Source organism: Heterocephalus glaber, unplaced genomic scaffold, assembly GCF_053883595.1.
Source record: "Heterocephalus glaber isolate CG9 unplaced genomic scaffold, H.glaber_assembly_v1.0 deba00000594, whole genome shotgun sequence".
NCBI lineage: Eukaryota > Metazoa > Chordata > Mammalia > Rodentia > Bathyergidae > Heterocephalus > Heterocephalus glaber.
The window spans coordinates 16,992,777-17,016,278 of NW_028258151.1; the positions used below are offsets into that span (position 1 = coordinate 16,992,777).

A 23,502-nucleotide genomic window follows, 5' to 3' on the forward strand; every position below is an offset into this window, starting at 1 on the left:
GTGTTAACTCTTTCATCCTTTCAGCCAAGTTTTATCAAGTGCTTTATCCTGTACCAGGCAGTCGAATTACTAAATATCCTTAAATTGACAAAAACTCAGATTTAGCAGGGCATGGTGGCTCACATCTGTAATGCCAGCACTTGGGAGGCTGAGGCAAGAGGATTGCTGCAAGTTTGAGGCTAGCCTAACCTACAGACCAAGACCCTGTCTCAAAAAACAAACAAACAAAAACATATTTAGGAGCTCTAAACCCTAAGGACAAGAGCCTAGGAACAGCTCAATAGTGAACTGGTGCCGAGGATTTAGCTCAGTGGTTCTGCCGCCTGCCTTGCAAGTGCAAGGACCCAAGTTCGATCCCTGGTACCAAAACAAAAGCAGTGAATTGGTCACCCAGTAAATGTCTGACCTACATAATGAGCCAGAGGCACATTAAGGAGTCTCTAATGCAGCTGCCTCCGAGAAGGAACAGGAACTGCCTGTCAGCTGCCCAGTCAGCCTAGCAGTGCAAGACTGCACCAGAGCTGAGGATTGCATTTACACTTACACCTACGTACACCTTTGACCCTGCCCATCCAAACTCAAACTCTCCCCAGCGCTTAAATGGGAACCTCCAGGCCGATCCTGTCCGATGCCGACCCCAAGGATGGTGCTAGGAAGAGACGGTTCAGGGAAGCGCGATCCACTGGCTGAAGAATGGGCCTCCTAAGCGTTCTGGGACTACAACTCCCAAGAGGTCGTGCGACGGACGCCATCTTTTCGCCTTGCCTGGCTAAACTGCTAACCCTAGAAAGGGCGAAGCTATTTGTAATCCGAGCGCGTCCGTGGACGCGGAGTGATAACGTATGGGCGGAGGCTTGGAGCTGTCAGAGCGCGGCCAGGTCCGGGCCGGGGGGCCCGTGGGGCCGGCGGGGCCATGGCAGCCGTGTTTGATCTGGACTTGGAGACAGAAGAAGGCAGCGAGGGCGAGCCAGAGTTCAGCCCAGCGGTGAGTGCTCCGCCTTGACGCGATGGACCCCGGAGCCAAGCCTGTCACCTGGCCGAGGCCGGAGCCGCGGCTCTGTACAGCCAGAGTGGGCTCCGACCTCTGCAAACTCGGATCTTTCTCAGATCCAGCCCCGCTGCAGCTCGGACCCGCCTTTCCCCCGCCTTCTCTTAGGGTCCCCAGCCCCTGGTTCTGATTCTCCCTTTTCTGCCCCCGGTCTCTCCTCCTCAGCCTTTGCCCTTATTCTGCCATATCTCATCCCTGGGCCAAGCAGCCTAGCTTGGGGTGAGAGGAGGGATCCTGGCACCTCCCTTGCCTCTTACCCCTTGGTTTCTCACAGGAGGTGTGTCCTCTTGCCGAGTTGAGGGCTGCTGGCCTGGAGTGAGTGAGGGTCTTGTTGGGGGATGGGGGGAATGAACTAGGGAAAGGGAACTGGGGAGCACTGGAGGTTTGTCCCCCGTTAACTTCTTGTGTCCATAGGCCTGTGGGACACTATGAGGAGGTGGAGCTGACTGAGAACAGCGTGAACCCACGCCTGGAGCGCATCGGGCCCCACTGCTTTGAATTGCTGAGAGTACTGGGCAAAGGGGGCTATGGGAAGGTACTGGCACCTCTACTCCATAGCCTCAACTCCTGCCATTAGGCAGCACCGGGTTCTCAACGGAGATTAGAACTGTAAATCAGAGCCTCTGATAGGATTCATTGTTCAAAGCAGAAAGGAGGGAAGAGCAGATTCTCCTAGAATGGGACTGAAGACCTTTATTGCCCCACCCTTGGGTGAGCCTAGGCCTCTTGGTCCCAGTGCTAGAGTTTCAAGGTGGGGCTTCTTCTTAAAGATAGGCTATGGAAAGGGAAGTTGATCCTGTCTTCCCTGCCCTACAGGTGTTCCAGGTGCGAAAGGTGCAAGGCACTAACTTGGGGAAAATATATGCCATGAAAGTCCTGAGGAAGGTGAGTCATTTGCTCAGCCAGCAAGTGTGGAATGGCCACCATCCCTAGCACACTGTGCCAGAATTTGGGAAGAGAGCAGTAAACATGATTGAGGAGAAGTTCCTGTTTTTGGGATTTGCTAGTTTATTATCTATAGTGATGTATATTGTTTTGCAGTAATTACCAAAGAGGGCAGTTTGGCCTTCCAGGAGACATTTGACAATGTTTGGACAGTATTTTTTTTTTTTGAGACAGGGTCTCACTGTGTAGAGACCAGGCTGGTCTTGAACTCATTATGTATTCCGGGCTGGCCTCAAACTTATGGCAATCCTCCTGCCTCAGCCTCCTGAGTGCTGGGATTATAGACAGAGTTTTGATTGGAGGGAGGTGCTGTTCACATCCAGTAGTTAGAGCCCAGGGATGCTGCTAAACATAGTGCACAGGAATTGTCTGGCCCAAGGTGTCAATAACATTAAGTTTGAGAAACCCCATGTTAGAGGATAAACCAGTCCCTGAAAATGATGACTGCTGACAGCAGCAGAATTATAAAGAAATTCAGTGAAGTGACCAAAGATGGCAGGAGGGCATTAGATAGGAGCCAAAAGAATTATGTAGGGTACTTAACTGTTATAGATCACCAACCTTCCAGAAATTCCAGTTGTCTTTGTCCTGGCCAGATAATTTCTGTAGAGATCTGAGGAGGGCTGTAGAAAAGGGGCTCATGACCTTTGGTACCCAATGCCATGTGTTGATCACTGGGAGAAATCATGGCATCACTACGGGTCCATGGGCTACAGACCTAGAGTCCAGAGGCTGAAAGTACCAATTTGTGTTTAAGTATTTATTTTATTTTATTTTTTATTTTTATTTTTTTGTACTGGGGATCAAACTTGGGTCCTTGTGCTTTCGAGGCAGGCGGCAGAACCACTGAGCTAAATCCCCAGGTCCTATTTTATTATTTTTGAGACAAGGTCTTGCTATGTAGTTCAGGCTGGCCTTGAACTCACTATGTAACCCAGGCTGGCTTCAAACTCATAGAGATCCTACTGTGTCAGTCTCCTGAGTGCTGAGATTGCAGGTGTGCGTCACCACACCTGACTCTTTTAAATCTCCTTCCCTCCTCTAGTTTCTCTTTCTCCCTTTTCATTTTGTTGATATTGTTAATCTTAGCTCATGTTTATGGCATATTATGTCCATTCAGGTTATTAAGATCTTGTAGCACAGCCAGATTTTTGCAGTATATTCAGAGTTGAGCTTTCTGCTGCAAAACAATGAAAAAGGACATGGGGGCCAGGGATTTAGCTCAGTGGTTCCGCTACCTGCCTCGAAAGCGCAAGGACCTGAGTTCAATCCCCAGTACCAAAAAGAAAAGAAAAAGGACATGGAACAACAACAAAAAAAGAGAGTAATGGCTAGAGGGACTGAAGGAGCTCTAGGTGCTCTACCTTTTAACCCATTTCTGCTTCTCAAGGCCAAAATCATTTGTAATGCCAAGGACACAGCACATACCCAGGCTGAACGGAACATTCTAGAGTCAGTGAAGCATCCCTTCATTGTAGAACTGGCCTATGCCTTCCAGACAGGTGGCAAACTCTACCTCATCCTGGAGTGCCTCAGTGGTATGGATATGGGTCCAACTGGGCTGTGGGTGGCCAGGAACCAGTGCAAGAAGTGCTGGGTGCTTGAGGGAACCTTGAGAGACTAAGGGACCCCTACATCCACCATGTGTCCACTGTCCATCTGTTCATTCATTCATGCATTCATTCAGCAAACATCTGTCCAGTGCCTAGTGTATCCCTTGCCTGTGTTGGGGGTGGATGGGAATGATGGTAGTTGGTATAGAAGACCAGAGGGTGGTTTGGTCCACTTCTGCTATCTTCCCATTCTGTCCTCTTTCCTTGTGTGCCCTGCATCTGGTTAGGGCTTCATCTAGCTGCTTCCTCTGCAGTATTGCCCATCCTCTCTACTGCCTCTTGAGCAGTGTGTGTGTGTGTGTGTGTGTGTGTGTGTGTGTGTGTGTGTGTGTGTGTAGTGGTCACAGTTGTTTCTTTACTCAGCCCCAGCTCACCTGCTTTCTTTTTCTTCCTTCCTTCCTTTCTTTCTTTCTCTTTTTTTTAATACTAGGGATCTAACTCAGGACCTGGTGCTTGCCAGGCAGGCACTGTGTTACTGAGCTACATCCCCAGCCCTTCACCTGCTTTCTGGTGTCTCCTCCTCTAGCTACCAGGGTCATTCCCAAACATTTCTTTTTTTTTTAGGCAAGGTCTTGCTATGTAATTCAGGCTAGTTTTGAACTTATTATGTAACCAAGGCTGGCTTTGAACTCAGGGCGATCCTCCTGCCTCAGGCTCTCAAATGCTAGGATTATAGGTGTGTGCTGCCACACCCAACTACCAAAATTTATCATAATTCCTTGAGTCTCTAACTGCCCAAAGCCTGGCCCCTTGGCCCATCAACCCCTGCTCACCATGGAATAGCTGAGGTCTACACTTTCCATCTCCCTCCCTGTACCAGCTGAGCCCTGGGGGCTTTAGCTGTACACTCTACATCCCTCCCTTCCATCTCAGTACCCTGAAAAGCCCCATACCCACCAAACATTCTGTCTTTTATTGGGATTAGCTTCATCTGCCCTGTTTCCACCCTGAGATTCTCTGGGCAAAGCTCTCAAAGCTGTTGCTCCAGTCTGGGATTCCTGAGCAGTGTGCACCTATCTGTCTCCCTATCAGACTGAGCATCCTGAGGGCGATGGCTGGGTCTCCTCTTCTCTGCCCTCAGCTTCAGCCAGCACAGGGCCAGGCACCGAGTAGGCTGCGGTAGATGTTTGCTGAATTGAATTGAATCCCCACGGCAGCTCTGGGAGGCAGGTAGGGCGGGATTTATAAACCCCCTTTTTCCCAAGAAGAAACTGAGACTCAAAGTCAGTGGCAGAACTGCGTCCTAGCACACAGCTGCTGATGTGTTTGTGTTGCAGGTGGTGAGCTCTTCACACATCTGGAGCGAGAAGGCATCTTCCTGGAAGACACAGCCTGGTGGGTATGAAGCTTGCCCCACTCCCCAAGGGTGCTTGGCTCTTCCCCCACCCCTTCAACCTGTCCTGTCTCTGCAGCTTCTACCTAGCTGAGATCACCCTGGCTCTGGGCCATCTCCATTCCCAAGGCATCATTTACCGAGACCTCAAGCCTGAGAACATCATGCTCAACAGCCAGGGTGCGCCTGTGAGCACACACACTGTGCAGCTGTGTGGCTGGGTCTGTAGGGAAAGGCTGCAAGGAAAGGCTGGGAGCTGTGGGCAGGTGGCCCTGATCATCCTTCACTATTCTTCCTCAGGCCACATCAAACTGACAGACTTTGGACTGTGCAAGGAATCCATTCATGAGGGCGCTGTCACTCACACCTTCTGTGGCACCATTGAGTACATGTAAGTAGCTCCCGGCTGGCCCAGGGCTCGGAGCACAGCCAGAGGGGACCTGGCCTGACTGACAGTTCCATTCGGTCCCCAGGGCCCCCGAGATTCTGGTGCGCAGTGGCCACAACCGAGCAGTGGACTGGTGGAGCCTGGGGGCCCTGATGTATGACATGCTCACTGGATCGGCAAGTCCAGCCTCCTTGGGAGGGGGTGGTGTGGGAGATCCCCCTCCTGGCTGGGGCAGGGCCTGGTGGAGGCCCCCAGGTTCCCCTCACCTTTTGGCTCCTCCAGCCACCCTTCACTGCAGAGAACAGGAAGAAGACCATGGACAAGATCATCAAGGGGAAGCTGGTGCTGCCCCCCTACCTCACCCCAGATGCCCGGGACCTTGTCAAAAAGGTGGGGATCCTCCTGCCCAGGGTCACTCTGTATATGTTCCTGAGTGCCACTGGCCTGTGCAGTGTGCCTATGGAAGTGAAAGCAACACTCCCACACCCTGAGCCCAGACCGCAGCTCTGACAGATCAGCTGCTTCCCCTAGACAAGCCCAGGTCTAGTTCCTAATCAGGAAAGTGTTCCAGGTGAGCCAGCCACTTCCATCAGGAGAGCCAGCAGCTGGGTGTACATGAGAGGGGAGGACTCCTTCGGGACTTGGCACTGGATCCTTATGGTGATGCCAGCAAAGGCTTCTGGAGAAGGTGCCATTGTATCTAAGCTTGAAGGTCCTGTGGGGCTAAGTGGAGGCCATACTACAGGGAACCCCCCAGTCTTATCCTCCCCCACCAACCCTGGAGCTGGACAGCAGTACCTCCCCCAAGCCCTAACCCTCTGCCCTGGTCCCACAGTTTCTGAAGCGGAATCCCAGCCAACGGATTGGGGGTGGCCCAGGGGATGCTGCTGATGTGCAGGTGAGTCTGGGACCAAAAGGAGAAAGGGGGAGCCAGGAAGGGTGAATGGTTGGCATGTTTGAGGGTGCTCTCTACCCCCAGAGGCACCCCTTCTTCCGGCACTTCAATTGGGATGATCTCCTGGCCCGCCGTGTGGACCCCCCTTTCAGGCCGAGTCTGGTGAGTATAGGTCCTGTTGGCCACGTGGCTGGTGGAGGCCCCACGCCTCAGACTGCCCTCCCCTGACCCTTCCCATGTGGATCTGTCCACAGCAGTCAGAGGAGGATGTGAGTCAGTTTGACACCCACTTCACACGGCAGACACCGGTGGACAGCCCAGATGACACGGCCCTCAGTGAGAGTGCCAATCAGGCCTTCCTGGTGAGGTCCCTGGGGACCCATGGACCATGGGGACCAAGCTAGGGATGGTAGCTAAGGAGTGGTGGACATTGAGCATCAGCTGGCCTGACCTCTCCCCCCAGGGCTTCACATATGTGGCCCCTTCCGTCCTGGACAGCATCAAAGAGGGCTTCTCCTTCCAGCCCAAGTTGCGCTCCCCACGTCGCCTCAACAGCAGCCCCCGGACCCCAATCAGGTACCAAGGGGCAGAGGGGAGCAGGTGGCTGGTACAGGGAGCTCTAGTGACAGGGGGCTGGTTGCTTTGAGTGGCCTTGGTCAAAGCTCTTAAGTCAGAGCCCCTCTCAGGTTTCTCTTCTAACATGAGAGCTGGTCATTTGGCAGGGCCTAGGAGGCTCTGACTCTGGCTTGGTTTCCTTTGCAGCCCCCTCAAGTTCTCTCCCTTTGAGGGATTGCGACCCAGCCCAGGCCCACCAGAACCCATGGAACCACCTCTGCCACCACCACCACCACTGCCCTCAAGCACTGCTCCCCTCCCCATCCGTCCCCCCTCAGGGACCAAGAAGTCCAAGAAGGGCCGTGGGCACCCTGGGCACTAGGAGGATGGGTAGGGGTGAGGGCAACATTGAGACCCCTTCCCTGCAAGCTTTGAGCATAGCCAGGCCCTGGCTGCTCCAGAGACCCAGGGTATGTCTGTGGGACAGGAGTATGTCTTTGTCTTGGGTGGCTGAGCCCCAGAATCATGCACATGGAGGCAGCAAGCTAGACTGCTGGCAGGAGGGTCCTACTGGGAGGGACTCTTCCCTTCAGCCATGCCACTGCAGAATTAAAGGCCTGAATCATGGCATCCACTGGACTCTGGACTCTGGACTCTGAGGATGGGTGGGGTCATTCCAAGAGCAGTACCTGCTTAGGGAGGTGCGGGGATACTATAGGACCACAGCTCTGCAGAGTGGGAGGGATTTATTTCAAATGGCTGCCCAGGGCCCATGTGGTGGGTGACCTTTTGGAGGGGGTGGGGGTGCACAGGCGTGGGAACTCGTGGGGGTAACAGTCTGAGGTGCTCCACATGGGGTTTCCAGTAGGGACAGGTCCCGGGCAGCTGCGTTCCACTGCAGTAGCTTGGGAAGTGGAGGTACAGTGAGATGCCACGACAGGGCTGGGACACCAAGGCCGGCTCCTATAGTGCAGTGACATGGAGGCTCTGGCCCCCTGTTGCCCCAGCACTATCATCCCAGGCTGCACTGCCTGAAAAGGCATGCAGGTCACTCAACAGGGCCTCAGCACTGCCTCCTGAGCCCCCTTCAGCGTCAGTGTCAGGTGCTTCCTCAGTGTGCCCCAGGGCCTGCTCCAGGTGGGTCCCTGCTCCACAGTGCTGCTTGTCTTCCTGGGATTCAACCTTCTCCATGCCATCCACAACATCTTCGTCTTCTGCATCCTGCACATCCTCTTGCCCTTCTGCGTTGTCTGGTGACCCCAATTCAAAATGGGTCTGAAGCCAGTGGCCTGGAGGGCTGGTCCAGAATAGGCGGCTGGTACGGTCCCACAGCACAGTGCCCAAGCGGGCTGGGTGGTAGTATCCCCCTGAGTCACGGCTAAGGCGGCGCCAGGCCAGGGCCAGGCCAGTGATCAGCAGCAGAAGCAGCAGAAGCAGTAGGACAACGGTTACAGAGCTGGAGCCCAGGTTGTCCCCGGAGCCCAGGGTTCCTGGCAGGGCCAGCAGCATCCCAAGGCCAAGGGCACAGTATAGAGCCTGTAGGAGACAGGTTGGGGCTGTCACCTGGTGTGGGGCTGGGTGGGTGACTGAGACCACCTTCTGTTCCCCACTGAGAAGGTCCTCAGTCGCCTCAGCAAAATGGGAGCAGTCCAGGATCAGGGATTTAGCTCAATGGCGCTGTGCCTGCCTTGCAAGCACAAGGTCCTGAGTTCAATCCCTGGTACCAGGAAAAAAAAAAAAATGGGAGCAGTTGAGCAGAAAAGCTTCAGAAAAGTCCTTATTTGTTCAAGGCCTTGGCCCAGTGTGATCTGACTAACTCTGACCTTGACCCTACTGCTCATTCCTTGCTTCCCTCAGCTTGCTCCTGCCCGAGGCCTTTGCAATGTCTCTTCTCTTTGCCTGGAATGCTCCAAGCCTGAGGGCCACATGGGTGTCTGCTCATCTCCTGTGTGTCCCAGCCTGACCTTGATTGCTAACTGCTGTTTATTACAGGAGTCCACCTACCCTGCACTCTCCAGACCCCCTAACCCGCTCTATATCCTCCACAGCTTACATTGGATACAGGTGTGCCAGTCTTTTCTGTTGCTTTACCTCACTTCCTCCACCAGAGCTGTGGGAAGACATTCTGATGGCCAAGGACCTAAAACAATACCTGACACATACTAGAAGTTCAAGAAATACAAGCTGGGGCCAGGGATTTAGCTCAGCGGTTCCGCCGCTGCCTGCCTCGAAAGCGGAAGGACCTGAGTTTGATCCCCGGTACCAAAAAAGAAATACAGGCTGAATGTGTCAAAACTCCCCTGCTGGGGGTAGGAGGGTGGGTACGGGAAGAGAGAAGGGAAGGAAGGGGCCTGAGCAGCTGGTGTCAGTGCTGACTCTTTTGGAGGCCAGGATGGAGGGATCAGGGTGAACCCCGAAGCACCCCTAAGCCTCTGCTTAGCTAGGTCCCAGGATGGGGGTCCCTGAGGGCCCTCTTCCTCCCACAGCTATGGGGCTGCCCCAGCTGCAGAGTTTCCGCTTAGCAACCTGTCCCCATCCCTGAGGGCCTCAAGCGAGCAGGGCTGAGGCTGGGGGTGGTGGGTGCAGCTGGCAGAGGAAGCCTGCGGTTGGAACGAGGCAGGTAGAGCGTGTAGGGGAAGGGGGAGGGGTGTGAGTGTGGCCCTTCCCTCAGCCTCCAGGCCCCAGGGGCACAAGCAGGAGCCATGCTGGGGTTTAGCTCATGAGGCAACCAGGTGAGGGTCTATCCCAGGGGCCTCAAAGTGAGGCTGGACCTGGAGTGGGGTGCTAGGGGCTGGACTCTGAGTCCCAGGGAGTCCAGCTCTGAGTTGGACCCAGCTTCTGCCCAATGATGCACCTCCTGAGTCTTGCCTCTCTCTGCCCTGGGTCCTAGTGGGGGAGCCCTTCCATATGTCCTGGGACCCAGATGTTCCAGCCCCAACTTCCTGGAACCCCCCTGGCCCTGCCTCAAGAAAGCAGCGAGCACTAACACTCACCATTGGTCTGCTGGCCTCCTCACAGGGCGCTCACCTCTGGCTCTGGATGTGTTGAGAAGTGAGCTCTAGAGCTCTCAGCTGCAGCTAGGGGTTATCAACCCAACACTTCCGCTTCCTGTCCACAATACCCCACCCGCTCTTGCCTGCCACAGGACCCTGGTGGGGCCTGGGCCTCTTAGGACTACCCCACACCACATCAAATTCTCACAAACTTCTTTGGGGGAAGTTGGGGCCATGGGCCTATAACCAGGCCTCCAAGGAGGGACCAGGCACCCAACTCAAAGCCGGATGCAACCTTGTATGTGTTGAGTCTTTTTTTTTTTTTTTTTTTTTGAGACAGAGTCTCTATGTAGTTCAGGCTGGCCTTGAATTCACTATGCAGCTCAAGTGCTGGGATTACAGATGTGGACCACCATACTTGGCAATGTCTATGTCTTCTGCCTCAGTTTCTCTGCCTGACAGAATTTAGGGGAGCAATGACTATGTGGCTACTTGGGGTCCCAAGAACTTTCATATTCATGATTTCCACGCTCATCTGTCCCCAGGTTTCCAGACTTCCCTTCCCAGCCCCACTCTTGCAGTGGCAGGTCAACCCAAGGTTTTAGAAAGAAAATTTTATTTGGAATGAAAATATAGAGCTCATCCTTCCCATTTCCTCTGGGGAAGAGGAGAGAGCTGGGTGGGTGGGGGAAATGGTCCCTCAGAGTACAAGCAAGCTTGCCTTGGTATAAAAATCCTCCACAGTAACAATGACCAGAGATAGGCAGTGGCTCCATCCTGGGCCTCAGGCTTGGTCAGGTACAAAAACTGGCCCCTGACCTGCCACAGAAGCCCTCGCTTGGCAGCCAGTGGCCCTGTGTGACCTGCCAGCAGAAGCTGAGTGAGGAGGGGATGAAGGAGGGGGCTGCAGCAAGGGGGTGGACCAATGGGCCATGGTCCTATGCATCCCCATTCTCCATGCGGCCAAGCTGCTCCTCCAGGTGGCTGATGCGCTCCCCCTGTTCTTTGACCAGTGCCCGCAATGCCCGAAGCTCCTGCATGACCTCCTCCAGCTTCCCAGCCTCCTGCAGGGACAACAGGGAGTCAGTGGCAATCAGCCACAACCCTCCTGAAACCAACCACCTAACAATGGACTCAGGCTCAGAAACGGGCACTAGATGGCCGGGCAGCCACACACAGACTGGGGCATCACGCAGGCTCCAAATACCATCTCTGACTAGGGAGCACATACCCCAGTCCCTGTGAGGCTGCCACTGGGGGATGCATCAGTGGTGGTGGCAGCAGATGTGGAGGCTCCTGGACGACTGGAGCTGGCTAGCCGGCTGTCCGGTAACAGATTGCGCCGGCTGATTTTCAAGTCTCGCTGTTTGCTGGGCACATAAGCCTCCCGCAGTGAGATGAGGATGGGGTCAGCATCCTGCCCGCTCACCCACTCCTCAGCCTCCAGGGCTGCCTCAGGCCCAGCCGTGTCAGGATACAGATCATCCTGGAAGAGGTCGGACTGCACGGCAGGCAGAGGAGATCAAAATGAGCTGGGGGCCTCCTGCCAAAGACCTCACATCTGACCCTGGGTGGCCACTTCCTTACTACCCCCTGGGCTCTGGGCTGGTGTTCTGTCAACCTGGCCTCTAATGGGCTGGTCCTGAGTGACCTCAAATCAGCCATTTCACTTCCCTTCTGGATACCACCACCAACTCCCTCTGCAGCTGTCCCCAACCCTCCTGAGCAGGGTTCTGTCACCACCCTTGCCTACAAACTGCAGGGCCCAGCTATGTGGCTTTGTGGGATCCTGGGAGCCACATCTGGGTCCCGTGGACTAAACTCCCAGGGAAGGTCCTATCAGGCCCCACCCCACTCTGCTCCCAGATGTGCCAGGCACATTGAATGAAGCACTTAGCAAATGTCAGCTGGAGAATAACGGAAGTGTGTCCGAGACTCTTGGCATCTAGGGCCAAGCCCCACGTGGCCTGCTTGTCCTCATGGAACTCTCCACTGCAGCCAGACCCCTTGTCCCTCTTTCCATTCCCAGTTCCCATGCCCTTTGCTCGGCCTGGTCCCCTGCTGGATGGCACCACCTGGCCCTGCTGTGGGTCCCGCCTCCTACGGGGAGGTTCTCCATGGCTGCAGCTCCTCCTGAATGCCAGGCTCTGTCTCCGGTGGTTCGCCTAGGGCAGGCCCTCAGCTAGCCCTCTGTGTCATACTGCTTGCCCCCATCTACCCTCTGGGTACAAGTACATGCTGGCATCTGTCCAGCCTACCCACTCATTGCCTCCACTCAGAGGCCTCCCCCATCACCAGTATGTGCTACAGAAGGAAGCAAATGGGTACGGGAAGCAGGTGACCTCACCTTTCTTGGCACAGTCATGACAATGGGCTCACACTTGCGCTCATGCAGTTTGTAGAACCTGGGAAAGGGAGAGGAGGCCCATGAATGGAGCTCTCCTAGCTGCCCCCAACTTCCACCTCCAACCCTTACCCAGCCTTCCCACAGGCTGACCCCAAGACCCATCCTGCAGGCTGCCTTGTGGCTTCAAGGGTTCCTACAGACTGGCCCCTGAACTTTGGGCTCCTCTGTGACATATTCCTGCTCCTGAGCTGCCTCCCGTGATGTGACCTCTCACCTTGGATACCCTGGGCTTGGCCCCTACCCCCATCCTGACCCATCCCCAGGCCAGGTCCCAGAGTGAGTCCCATCTACAGATGGCTGCCTGATACCTCTCTTACCGGGCAATCTCACACTTGCTGACCTCCAAGCCCCTCTTGGGCATGCTGCCCATGCCCCTCTGGGGCTCCTTGCTGGTGAATGTGTTCAGGAAGTGGATGTAGGGGGGTTCATCCGTGATCTCAAAGTACCGGATACTGGAGTCACCCTGTAAAGGCAGAGGGCTCAGCACTTGGCTATGAAACTTCCCCTATCCCCATCAGATGTGCCCAGCCCCACCTTGCCACAAACGTAGACCACGCTGGTGTCAGGATCGTAGAAAGGGAGCAGAGCCCCGTTGCTTGAATCTAGCTCCTGCAGGGCCATAGGCTCCTCGAGGTTTTCCTGGTACATGGAGATCAGTCAGGCCAAGCCAGAATTGTCCATACAAACCTCTGACTAGGACTTGTCTTAACTAGCCTCAATGCCAGCTAGCACTGCCTCCCCAGTGAGGGGGATTCTCTCCTACGCCCTGGCCTTTGCCCACAGTGTGACCCACCAAGTGATCCTTTCCACTCCCATTGTGCTACTTTTCCATCCTCCCCCAGGCCTTAAGACTTCCCAGGGCACTGAGCAGGTGCTAAGAAAGTCCCCACCATGGGCATCACCAACCCTGCCTCAAAGGGACCCTGGTTACTGGGCATAAACACAGTTGCAGGACATAGTGCTTTGTGGCAAGGGCTGAGGAGCCTGCTACAGGAGGGAGCTCTGTATGGTCCTCGGAGGCCAGCTGCGTGGTTCAGGAAAGCAAAGAAGGAAAGGGCCTTTCCATTAGCAGGAACAAAGTAGCAAAGATATGGAGGCAGTGGGAGACACTGGGGGAATGTTAGGGAGGGCCAGAGAGCACGGGCAGGGAGTGAAGCTAGCATAGTTCTGAGGTCACAGTCCTCTCCAGGGTGACCCCTGCCAGCCTGGTCCAGCCAGGTGTTGCTGCCTGGGTAGGGGCTCAGTGTCAAGCCTGCCCCCTTAGGCTGACCATGGCCACTCACTGGGTCCCAGAGTGCCAGCTGCCGCTCGCTCATGCGACTGAAGCCTGTGGTGAACACCTTGCCATCCGCCAGGAAGATGGCCCGCATGGGTCGAGCCCCTTCATGGGCCTTCTCCCGCTCCTGGGGAAGGACAGGTAGTCAGATCAAGCCTGATCAAGCCCCTGGGCCTGTTCATTGCCATCCTCACCCTCTGGGGCCACATACTGCCACCAGGGTGCCCCGGCGGGGGTCGATGATGCGCACGCTCTTGTCCTTGCATGCCGTGCAGAAGAGGCTCCCATTGTGGTTCCAACTGACATTGTAGATGAGGTCGGGATGCAAGGTGTCCAGGCGGTACAGCTCCTCTGCAGTGCCCACATTCCAGATGAGCACCACATTGTCACAGCCTGGCAGGTGGAGGGGCATCAGCTTAGGCCTGGGCAGGCAGGTGGTGGCCATCAGCCCACCAGGCCTACTTCGCCCACTCCCCTGAGGTCTGAACCAACTCTCTCAACTGCTGCAGGCCTCGGCTTCCTATCCATCAGGTGGGCCTGGAGAGGCTGCTAGGATGTTCCAGAGTCACATATGCAAAGCGGGGATTTGGGGAAGGATAGGTAGGGAGCAGTCCTGACCTGCACTGAGTAGCACGTTTCGAGCAGTGGGGTGCCAGGTGATGATACCCACTCGCTTGGTATGCCCCTCCAGCACCACCACTGGCTCTGTCAGTGGGGAAACCAGACCATTCTCTGGGATCTGCCACACCTGTGGAAGGGATGGGGATGCTGGGCTGAGGCCTCTGCTTGCCTCTGTCACCAGGAGCCTGCACCCACACCCAAGACTCTGGCCTGAACAGCCCTGTGCTCACCATGACTGTGCAGTCCTCTGAGCCACTGGCAATGACTTCGTCATTGTGGGGACACCAGTCGATGTCCAGGACAGGTCCTGTGTGCCCACACACTGTTGGATAGGCCTTGTCAATGCGGCCCATCTGCAGGCATGGGGGGATAGTCAGAATGTCTGTGTTCTATCTCTCCAGAGCCTCAGTCCCCCCTCCCGGGAGTAGGAATGATGTGTCTAACCTGGATCACTGGTGGTCCAGATGTGACAGCCCTGCCCCCCAGCAGGAAATGTCTGCAGCCCCTCCCCCCCAGTCTGACTCAGTGGCAGTGAACACTTTTGCCACCTTCGCTCACACCTCCTGGGGAGTAAATATGGATCACGATACCTGCCCAGTAGGGAGGAGACAAACAAGGCATGCCTTTGAGGTGTGCAGAAGGGCCAGAGGTGTGGCTCAGATGCCTGCAGTCTTCAGTCCCCCTCCCAACCCCGATGGGGCCCACCTTGTTTAGGGGGAGCACCAGGAAGGCACCCCCACCGCTGGCCTCTACAATCACCGCCAGGAACTTGGGGTTCACTGCGCAGAAAGTGCTGTCCCAGGTAACACGGGACACTCGAATGTCCTCATAGCACTGGTCATTCTTGACCGGCTGCCCAAACACATGCCGGAATTTGCTCTGCCGCACTACTTTTCGGAAGGACATGTCTGCAGGGCAGAGAAGTGGGAATCACCTTGCTGTCACAGGGACCCAAGCTCTCCCAGATGGGAGGTGGGGAGAGTGCAAGGGGGCCTGGTTATTATAACCAGCCTGGATCTCAGTTTCCCCACAGAACAGGGTCATAATGCAGACCCTGGCTGCTTCCCGAACAGGCAGTGATCTGAAGGAGTAAATGTACTGATGCCTAGCCCTCGCCATCGCTGAGTCCTGAGTGGCTTTGTGGGAATTTCCCTGGACCTCTCCCCTCTGCTGTGTGTCGGAGGGCGGGGGCGGGGGTGGGGGGTGGGGCTGGGGGTGGGGGGACGGGACAGAGAAGGCTTAGCTCTTTAGGTCCAGGGCGGTTCCACGTTGCCTTTCCTGCCCAGAGATCTGGAGGCTGGATGAAGGGCAGGGAGGAGACAAGGCAGGAAAGGTCTTCACGCTGTAGGGACCGCTAGGCCCGTTCTGAGTCCCAGGGAAGGTGCAGGGAGCTGCAGGAAGCCCGGCTCGGGGGCCCTGGCAGGATGCAGCGGGGGACCCAACGGCGCTGCCGAGCATCCCAGAACAGCCTCGGAGTGCGGTCCAAGCTGAACCAGGGACCCAACTTCCAGTGACCCTGGTCTAAGAGGTGAGGCTGGACGGCCAGGGGGAACTAGGACCGAAGGGAGGGCGCAGAGGAGAGGAAGTGCTCCTCGGATTTACGGCCCCCCTTCCTGGACCCCGCCCTCGCCCTTGCCCCCAGCTGGGTCCCGCCGCGTTTTCTGCTCATCGCTCACCGGGGGTGCCGAGGACTGTGAAGACGGCCTCGGACAGCTTGGGATGCCGATCTCTGGGAAGCAGGAAGCGGGAATCAGGAAATGACAGAGGAGCGGAGCCGGGGGCGGGGTGGGGCGGGGTGGAGGTTTGGGGGCGGGGCCGAGTCACGCGCAGGGATGCGGGGCGGGGGTGAAAAGGTGGCTGGGCCGGGGTGGGCGGGGAAAGGCGGGACTGGGGCGGGACCAAAGTGGAGCCCTACCCCGAATGGGCTGGGGCTGGAGCTTCCTCTCCCAAGAAGGGAAAGTTCCCCGGCAGCAGCTGTAGCCCGGGGCGAGGTGCAAGTACTGGGGCATGCGCAGGAGTTGCTAGTCTGGGGCGAAGCCAGTCCCTCCTCCCGACTGCACACCCGTAGGGCACCACATGACCGTCCCCGCCCCACCTCCGGTTGGTGTCTACATAGACAGATTTAAAATTCTAAGAGTCAAAGCTCTTGGTTTAGGATACAAGTAAGATAATGTTGGGCCGGGGATTTAGCTCAGTGGTTCTGCCGCCTGCCTCGCAAGCGCAAGGTCCCGAGTTCGGAAGAGGGAGGGGAAGGCCCGCCCAACAAGTCCCATTCTTCCGGATGGAGACCCGTGAGTCCTGCCAGGATCTTTATTGAACACCGAAATGGGTCCTTGGGCAGATCCCTCGCACCTTCCTTTGCTCCCTGGACCATCTACGCGGACCCTGGAGGTCAGACCGTAGGCCTCTTCCTTCAATAACAGGGAACCCAGACTGGCCTCCACAGATCTACCGCACCCCATCTCACTCCGGGGCCTTCGGTGTCCTTTTAGGTCCCATTTTTCTCTTAAGCTGGTGTTTCTGGGCACTGGCTCCCTCCTCATATCTTCCTTGTTCATCTACCACGCTGCGTGACCAGGAGGTGATAGCAGGGTCCCTTTCCCAGAAAGATAAAAGGAGAGACAAAGAGGGGCAGAGAAAAGAAGCCCCCACCTTGTGTCGGAGGGTGGTCTGGGGTGCGAGTCTCATCTCATTCCCTCACCACTCTGGGAGGAAACAGGCTCAGAGTGGGCAGGTGTTTGTCTGGGGCCACACAGCTGGTGTTCAGTCTCCATCTGGTTTCAAAGTCCTCGAATTTCCCAGTGCTCCATAAACCCTAGGCTGGCCAGGCAGGAATGTGGGAACCAGATGCAGCCAGATCCAGGCAACAGGCAAGGGTCTGGGTTGCCGCGCCTCCCTAAACCCTGCCAACCCTGCCCAACCTGTGACTACCCTGATTGAGAGAGAATCCACAGCTGCCTTGTCTCTCCACCCACCCTGCCTGTCTGACCCCTACCCACCATCCTTTGTACCCGCCCCCATACTCTCCCTGCCTGTGGCCCAGTGTTACTGACTTCTCTCCTTCTCTCACCCCTGAGAACCTCCTCCAACCGCCCCCCCCCCCCCGCCCCGACAGGGCATCCTGTTCCTTCCCTTTCGCTGGAAGCTTTCTCCCTGGATCTTGAAAAGACTCCAACCCTCCCTCCAGGGCTCTGCTTATCTGTCACCTCCCTGGAGGCTCTCCCTGACACCCCTCTCACCCGTCACTCTCTGGCCCTTACTTGTTCCCACTGCATTTGTTCTCAGTCACTGCTGGATCACCAGATGCTTCTCCCTGCTAGAATGTCAACAAGTTGAGTCCAAGGATTTTGCCTTTTCCCCTCACTGTTCTCCCAGCTCCCAGAAAGGGACCCAGTGCCCATATCTGATCCCTTAGTGCAGGTTGAGCGAATGAATGAGCAGCAGCCCTGAATGTAGAATTAAAAATGTTCATGTTCCCAACTCTCAGAATCAATATCTGGCCCCTCTGGAAGACAGGGAAGGGTCTCTCACCTGGAGAAGGAGGGGGGAGTCTCCCAGAAGGCAACAGGAGCCCAGCCTGTTGTTAGGGTGATGTGAGGGGCTGTGGGGGACTTCATGGCCCTGTTCCCTCCTACATAAATGTCCTCTGTGGGACCCTGGGGAACTCCTCTATCCTGCAAATCACTTCAGGGCCTGCTGTGTTTCCTGGATAGCAGTTACCCGTGATGGGTGGGATTCTCTTTGGGGACCTTGGAGGTAGGGCTGGCTCACTCTTTAAGCCAGGTGGCCGGTGCTGAGGTTTTATTCACTGATCTGCTTGCCATGTTGAAATGCTTTGGGACCCCGGCCAGGAGAAAGGGGACAGAAGTCCAAGCCCTGTCCTTAGAGATTGTGTACCCCAACAAATAAGATGGAGAAAGGAGGAGGGGGAGGAGGAAGAGGTAGTGTGGAAACAGGAATAAAACCTGGCAGGCAGTCTATCTGCCACGTGGGCTCTGGCCTATATTGGTCTCATACTTGGCCTGGGCCTGGGGGTGCCCACTGGTAAAATCAAATTAAGGGCTAACAATTATTGAGAACTTACTCTGTACTTGGTAAAGATCCAAGCTCTTCTTAGAGATCAATCAGTTATGAACCCCATTTTACAGATGGGCAAACTGAGTCCCAAAGAAGCCAAGAGTTTTGCTGAAGTTTACACATTTGGTGAGTAGTAGAGCCAAGATACAAACAACCCCTTCAGGGCACCAGACACTTCAACCTGAACCCTGCCGATGTATTTCCAAAAGAGAAGCTGGCCAGAGAGGCATCGGGTCTAGCATGTGCTCAATAAATATTTGTTAGATAAATGAATTCAACAAACTCACATCTGCCCAGAAATCCCTCTCCCACCTGTTTTAGTGCCTATAATCCGTGCCTTTCCCATTCCTGGCTCTGGTAATAACCACAACCTGCTACCCAGCAAGGGACACATCATCCTGAACTGACAGAGGCAAACATTGAGGCTAAGAGCAAGCTAGGACCCAGAACCTAAATCTGACGGCACCACACCTAGCTGCCCGAACTGCAGGCCACCTTTTTACAATGAAACAGCCTTGGGAGGGGCAGCATATAAAATGTCATTGTCATTTACATTTGCTGGTGAGGGCATCTCGCAGTTGCTGCAGGTCCCAACACTAAACTAGTGGGAAAGGACTGTGAGGGGAGAGGGGCAGGGACCATGGTCTTGGACACTAGGGGCTGGGAAAAAGCACAGGCGCAGGAGATGGGGAACAGGCCTGTTCCACTTCCTTTTTACTGCAGTATCTGCAGCTGGCAAGGAGCTGGCTCTGCCTAATAGAAGCTTGGTGACCTCCGGGAACCTTTGCCATTTCTGGGGCCACTGGTGCCCAGAGCTTTCTGTACATGGAGAACTCCTAACTAAGCCCTTAAGCTTAGATGGGGTAGGCTGGGGCCAGTGCAGTCTGTACCTGCAGCCCCTCTAGAGAATCTGGGCAGCCCTCCCTGGGAGGCAGGGGGCAGGTGACTGCTATTGAAACCCTTGAATGGAATTAGACTTTAAAGTCTCTTGCCAGCCCACCCCTCCCCCATGAGGTGCAGAGGTGGCACCATGCTCTCTCAAGCCGCCTGGGTGTCTGCAGCCCAGGCCCGTCACAGGAGCCAAGGTGCTGGCTCTCCCACCTGCCTCCACTCAGTTACCCTAAGGGCCATCCCTAAATCCCACTGATGGAAAGGACATTTGTTCACTGATCTCCTGCTACATGGCTCTGGTGGGGTACTTCACATGCCCCCTAATTTAATCTTCAAAATAGCCCACAAAACAGGAACTCAAAAATAGTTTGTTTTGAGTCACCCAGCCAGGGTGTCACAAAATTAGATTTGAATCCAGGCTTGGTCACTCTTGCCTCTTCAGCCACCTTACTGAGGGAACTCTTACCCCAGCTTCCCTGGCTTCTGGGGACAGGGGACTGGTAGAGAGGGTTTGGCCATGCCAGGCCAGGTTGTGGGCCACTGGGGCCTCTGGCTTCTGCTTAGGGCTGCAGGCTCCTGGTGGCCTCCTTTCTCTGCAGGGATTTTCTTTTTGATGTCCTTGTGTCCAGGCCCGACCTACTGTCTTCCTCAGGAAGTGGAATCTGATGTATTGGAGGACAGGACCCAGCAGGACACCGTCAGTAGTAGCTCAGGGGGCTATTGGGTGACTGTGTGTTTGGTGGGAGTGGGGCAGGGGATGCTGACACAAACTGTCTGGGACTTTTGGCTGCTTTGTTTCACTTCCCCCTAAAGTTCTTCCAGGCCTGAGGACTTGGTGGGGTTTTGCAACAGTGATGTTCTCTGCAACTCTCACCTCTCTGACTGGCTGGTTCCTCTGCTCCCTCTGACTTTTCTGCTGCTCTGGCAGGCCTGGGCTTCCTGGATCCTCACGTGGGGCCTGCACTGAGGGCCTCCATTGGTGGGGCACTGCCAGGGCTTTCTCCCTCGGGGGCTGCTGGCATGGCTGGGCTCTCAGGGTCCTCAGGGGAAGGATCTAGGGATGGGCTAAAGGAAGCTTCCTCACAGGGCTTGGGGAGCCCCATAGCAGGGCCTGGGGACTGGGCCTCAGGACTCAACTGTGGCTGGACTGTATAGTCCAACTGTGGCTGGGCCGTGGGATTCACCTGAGTCTGGGCCACGGGATCCTGTGGTGGCTGGGCCGTGGGGTTCACCTGAGGCTGGACCACGGGATCCAATGGTAGCTGCATCTCTGCTGTTAGAGTTGGGCTCTGAGGGGCCACTTGTGTCTGTGGCTCAGCTGCTGTGAAACTGCCTGGCTGCTCCTCGCAGAGAGCCGCAACGAAGGAGGAAAGCATGGTGCGCAGTAAGTCACGAAGGTCAGCACTGGCCATTAGGCAGAGGAAGGGGCTCAGGCAGCTGTTGAGTAGGATCAGGTAATCAGAGTAGACGAGGGCCTCCCAGAGCAGGTAGCCGGGGTAGATGTCCCACAGAAAGGCCAGGTAGAGCAGCTGTGCCAGCTGGTAAGGCAGTCGCAGGACCACATAGGCCGACAAAATGGTCTTAGCCACACGAGCGAAGCCATGGTAGGCCAAAGGCTGAGGCTGGTGGCAGCGACAGATTTGGCAAGCTGCAGCCTGGGTGAGCACATGGCAGATGAACAGCAGGAGGAATGACAGGAAGCCACCCAGGATCTCAAGCATTCGAAGTGGCAGCTCCTCACTGTCCCAGAAGTCCAGGCAAATGACCAGGTCATACCACCAGATGATGGCCTCAGGGAAGACGAGCCAGGGCACACTGAACATTGTGGCCAGCACCCAGACCCCAGTGCAGACCCAGAGGGGTAGGCGGACTGGGCGGCGCCCAGGGTACCAGCTTGGGCATAGTGCCAGCAGGCAGCGGTCCAGGCTGAGGGCTGCCAGCAGGAAAAGGCCAGAGGAATAGGACACGCCCCACAGGAAGTAGTAGAAGCGGCAGGCAGCTGTCCCCAGCGGCCAGTGCCCTCCATGCTGAATCTCTAAGATCTGAAATGCCGCTGCCGCCAGGAACAAAAAGTCAGAGAGAGCTAGGCTGAGCAGAAGCAAGGCCAGCCTCGTGCCTGCCCCATGCCGGGCCTGTGAGCCAGCCAGCCATGCCATCAGCCCATTAGCTGGCAGCCCCAGGAGTAGCAGGGTCACAAGGAATACTGTGTCCCAGCCGCCCTGAGGGTAGTAGTCCTCCTCATCAAGCTCTGTGCGGGGCCCGTGGCCAGCAGCGCCCAAGTTGGCTTCCATAGCAGTGTCCATGTGGGGTCCCCAGTATACTGCTGGACATGGAATGGGTGCCTGGTGAATCAATGAATGCAGGAATGACTGAGTATGAAGGATAGGGTGCAGTGCATCTCTAGACAAATCAGTGTCTCTTTGGGGGCCATTATTGTCACCTTTTAGGTAGGTGGCCTGCACCAGGGACTTTTTTTTTTGCTATGTAGTTCAGGCTGGCCTTGAACTCACTATGTAGCCCAGGCTGGCCTAGAACACATAGCAATCTTCCTGCCTCAGCCTCCCGAGTGCTGGGATTGCAGGCATGTGCCACCACACAGGGCTTTTTTGGGGGGGGGCTAGAACTTTAAATACATGACCTCATGTAGTCCTCCTACAACCCATTTTACAGTGAGGAGAAGAAGGCTCATGGAATCAGTGACTTGTTTAAGGTCATAAGTAGGAAGGTCAGTTCCAGGACTCAGACCCAGACTTAGCCATTCTGCCACAAGAAATCTGTGTCTAAGTAGACTAAGCTGGAGACTTTAAAACATATTGGTAAAGCTTGTGAATCTTGTTTAAATAAAGTATAGTGGAACTTCCATATGAACTAAAAGAGGGTGCTCAGATTAAAGGCCAGGAGAGCACCCTTAGGACTCCAGGGAATACAGTTTGAAAACCATTCTAAACCAGGCATGGTGATGCACACCTGTAATCCCAGCACTCTGGGGGCTGAGGCAGGAGGATCCCTGCAAGTTCAAGGCCAGTTTGGATTATGTAGTAAATTCAAGGCCACCCTAAACTGCATAGTGAGACTCCGTCTCAAAAAAACAAATAAAAAGCTGGGTGTGGTGGCACACACCTGTAATCCCAGCACTCAGGAGGTTGAAGCAAGATTGCCACAGGTTGGAGACCATCTTGGGCTATAAATGAGTTCAAGGTCAGCCTGACATAGCAAGACCCTGCCTCAAATAAATAAATAAATAAATAGAAAACCACTCCTCAGTTCTTCACAAAACCCCTTTATGCCTGATGGCCTTGGGTTCAAGTGTTTAAAATTGTAAGAGGTGGGCTGGGGATTTAGCTCAGTAGTGCTGCCATCTGCTTTGCAAGCGCAAGGTCCTGAGTTCGATCCCCAGTACCAAAAAAAATTAAATACATAAAATTCTAAGAGGGGAAGGCTCTGGGTCTCAGAGTCTGAGGGGGGCTGGCAGCAGGAGGCTCTGGCCTATCAGAGAGTGCAGCTTAGACATTCGGGGTGAGGTCCGAACCCCAGGACCCTGATGGGCTGTGGCCAGTAGCCTTATGGGGAGCAGCTCTTGCTTCTTTAGCTCACCTGTGGCCCTTGCCTCCTCCCCAGAGCTTGGGCACAGGTGTCCCCATTTGTCCCCTAGTGCTGCTAGATAGAGAAGAGGGAGGGGAGCCAGCAGGCAATGAGGGCAAGGCAGCCTGGGGGCACCCAGGCCTGGGACCCAAGGGGTCTACTATCTCCATCCCACCTTCCCCCATGCAGGGTCCACCTGAGGGTGGAGGAAGCCCTGGCAGGGCAATTAGGAAAGTGACACGATGCCCCAGCAGGGCTGGATCCTGCCTAGGCCCATGGCTGTAGCCACAGGGCCACAAGCCCCAGGGCCTCCCCACCCTTAGACTCTTGCTCTGGCAGACCCCCTTGAATCAGAGCCCTGGGCACCCTCTCCCAGGCCCCAGTGTGACACCTGGCTTACCTTGAGGCACAGGCCCCGATGGCTGGAAAGAAGAGGGCGTGTCAGCCTGCCCAGTAGCCCAGTCACCCGCTTGGCCCCCTACAGGGGCCTGCAGCATGGCACCCGGAGACAGAAAGGCGGCCAGGCAGGAAACCCAAGCTGAGCCGACATCAATCTTTCATGGGGCTGCTCTCTGGGAAACCTTAACCCTGGCCCAATAGGGCCAAGTGACCAGTCAGGGCCCTCTATGCTCACAGGGTCAGACAGCTGTGCCCCCTCACATGGGGTCCCTCTGGCTCAGGGCAGGCTTTGTGCTCCCCAGGGTCCACCTCCTCTGACATCACCTCCTGCCTCTCAGTCGGCATTCTATACTTCTGACTTGGCCTCCTCCCCAGTCTTGCAGGCCCGCTAGCCCAACCAGGATGTTACCCCACAGGGACTGGCGCCGGGCTGCAAGAGGACCACACTCATCCCCTGCCTGATGTGTCTTCCTTGGTCC

The 23,502-nt window shown here is 55.7% G+C and overlaps 4 protein-coding genes across 12 annotated transcripts; 1 reads left to right on the forward strand and 3 right to left on the reverse strand.

Moving 5' to 3' along the window:
• The first annotated feature begins 683 nt into the window (after window positions 1-683).
• Rps6kb2 (ribosomal protein S6 kinase B2) lies at window positions 684-7,407 on the forward strand. 3 transcript variants are annotated; one of them, XM_004852238.4, is made up of 15 exons: window positions 768-985; window positions 1,323-1,363; window positions 1,463-1,583; window positions 1,865-1,933; window positions 3,384-3,531; window positions 4,884-4,941; window positions 5,019-5,119; window positions 5,240-5,330; window positions 5,413-5,503; window positions 5,610-5,717; window positions 6,163-6,225; window positions 6,307-6,384; window positions 6,477-6,584; window positions 6,686-6,798; window positions 6,985-7,407. In XM_004852238.4, exons 1-15 carry the CDS (start codon window positions 914-916, stop codon window positions 7,157-7,159), a joined length of 1,437 nt encoding a protein of 478 aa, XP_004852295.1. In that variant the 5' UTR covers window positions 768-913; the 3' UTR covers window positions 7,160-7,407. The 3 variants fall into 3 exon arrangements, with proteins under 3 accessions (XP_012930348.1, XP_004852295.1, XP_012930349.1); XM_013074894.3 differs by lacking the exon at window positions 1,323-1,363 and having other exon boundaries at window positions 684-985; XM_013074895.3 differs by lacking the exons at window positions 768-985; window positions 1,323-1,363 and having other exon boundaries at window positions 1,579-1,759.
• Window positions 7,408-7,506: 99 nt separating this feature from the next.
• Window positions 7,507-9,901, reverse strand: Ptprcap (protein tyrosine phosphatase receptor type C associated protein). Its single transcript, XM_004852237.3, has 2 exons — window positions 9,771-9,901; window positions 7,507-8,313 (listed from the first exon to the last, which is right to left on the reverse strand). Exons 1-2 carry the CDS (start codon window positions 9,771-9,773, stop codon window positions 7,741-7,743), a joined length of 576 nt encoding a protein of 191 aa, XP_004852294.1. The 5' UTR covers window positions 9,774-9,901; the 3' UTR covers window positions 7,507-7,740.
• A 468-nt stretch (window positions 9,902-10,369) lies between these two features.
• Window positions 10,370-16,872, reverse strand: Coro1b (coronin 1B). Of its 7 annotated transcripts, none has more exons than XM_013074952.3 (12): window positions 16,727-16,872; window positions 15,751-15,803; window positions 14,780-14,982; window positions 14,305-14,427; window positions 14,072-14,201; window positions 13,665-13,846; window positions 13,461-13,580; window positions 12,712-12,816; window positions 12,495-12,640; window positions 12,118-12,175; window positions 11,002-11,271; window positions 10,370-10,834 (listed from the first exon to the last, which is right to left on the reverse strand). In XM_013074952.3, exons 3-12 carry the CDS (start codon window positions 14,978-14,980, stop codon window positions 10,709-10,711), a joined length of 1,461 nt encoding a protein of 486 aa, XP_012930406.1. In that variant the 5' UTR covers window positions 14,981-14,982; window positions 15,751-15,803; window positions 16,727-16,872; the 3' UTR covers window positions 10,370-10,708. The 7 variants fall into 7 exon arrangements, with proteins under 7 accessions (XP_012930406.1, XP_087061159.1, XP_021120163.1 ...); XM_087205033.1 differs by having other exon boundaries at window positions 14,780-15,626; window positions 16,727-16,871; XM_021264504.2 differs by lacking the exon at window positions 14,780-14,982 and having other exon boundaries at window positions 16,727-16,869.
• Window positions 16,873-19,867: 2,995 nt separating this feature from the next.
• Gpr152 (G protein-coupled receptor 152) lies at window positions 19,868-23,163 on the reverse strand. Its single transcript, XM_087205035.1, has 2 exons — window positions 23,025-23,163; window positions 19,868-21,384 (listed from the first exon to the last, which is right to left on the reverse strand). Exon 2 carries the CDS (start codon window positions 21,343-21,345, stop codon window positions 19,990-19,992), a length of 1,356 nt encoding a protein of 451 aa, XP_087061161.1. The 5' UTR covers window positions 21,346-21,384; window positions 23,025-23,163; the 3' UTR covers window positions 19,868-19,989.
• Window positions 23,164-23,502: the final 339 nt, after the last annotated feature.

Bases quoted from the DNA above. Each gene is read 5' to 3' on its own strand.
- Rps6kb2 (XM_013074894.3), top strand. From the start codon at position 843: ATGGGCGGAGGCTTGGAGCTGTCAGAGCGCGGCCAGGTCCGGGCCGGG. The intron at 5,120-5,239 runs GTGCGCCTGTGA...ATTCTTCCTCAG, and splicing joins CATCATGCTCAACAGCCAGG to GCCACATCAAACTGACAGAC. The intron at 6,226-6,306 runs GTGAGTCTGGGA...CTCTACCCCCAG, and splicing joins GGGATGCTGCTGATGTGCAG to AGGCACCCCTTCTTCCGGCA.
- Coro1b (XM_013074952.3), bottom strand. From the start codon at position 14,980: ATGTCCTTCCGAAAAGTAGTGCGGCAGAGCAAATTCCGGCATGTGTTT. The intron at 14,202-14,304 runs GTGAGCACAGGG...TCCCTTCCACAG, and splicing joins CAGAGGACTGCACAGTCATG to GTGTGGCAGATCCCAGAGAA. The intron at 12,641-12,711 runs GTGGGGCTGGGC...CTGCCTTTACAG, and splicing joins TGGTCTACGTTTGTGGCAAG to GGTGACTCCAGTATCCGGTA.
- Gpr152 (XM_087205035.1), bottom strand. From the start codon at position 21,345: ATGGACACTGCTATGGAAGCCAACTTGGGCGCTGCTGGCCACGGGCCC.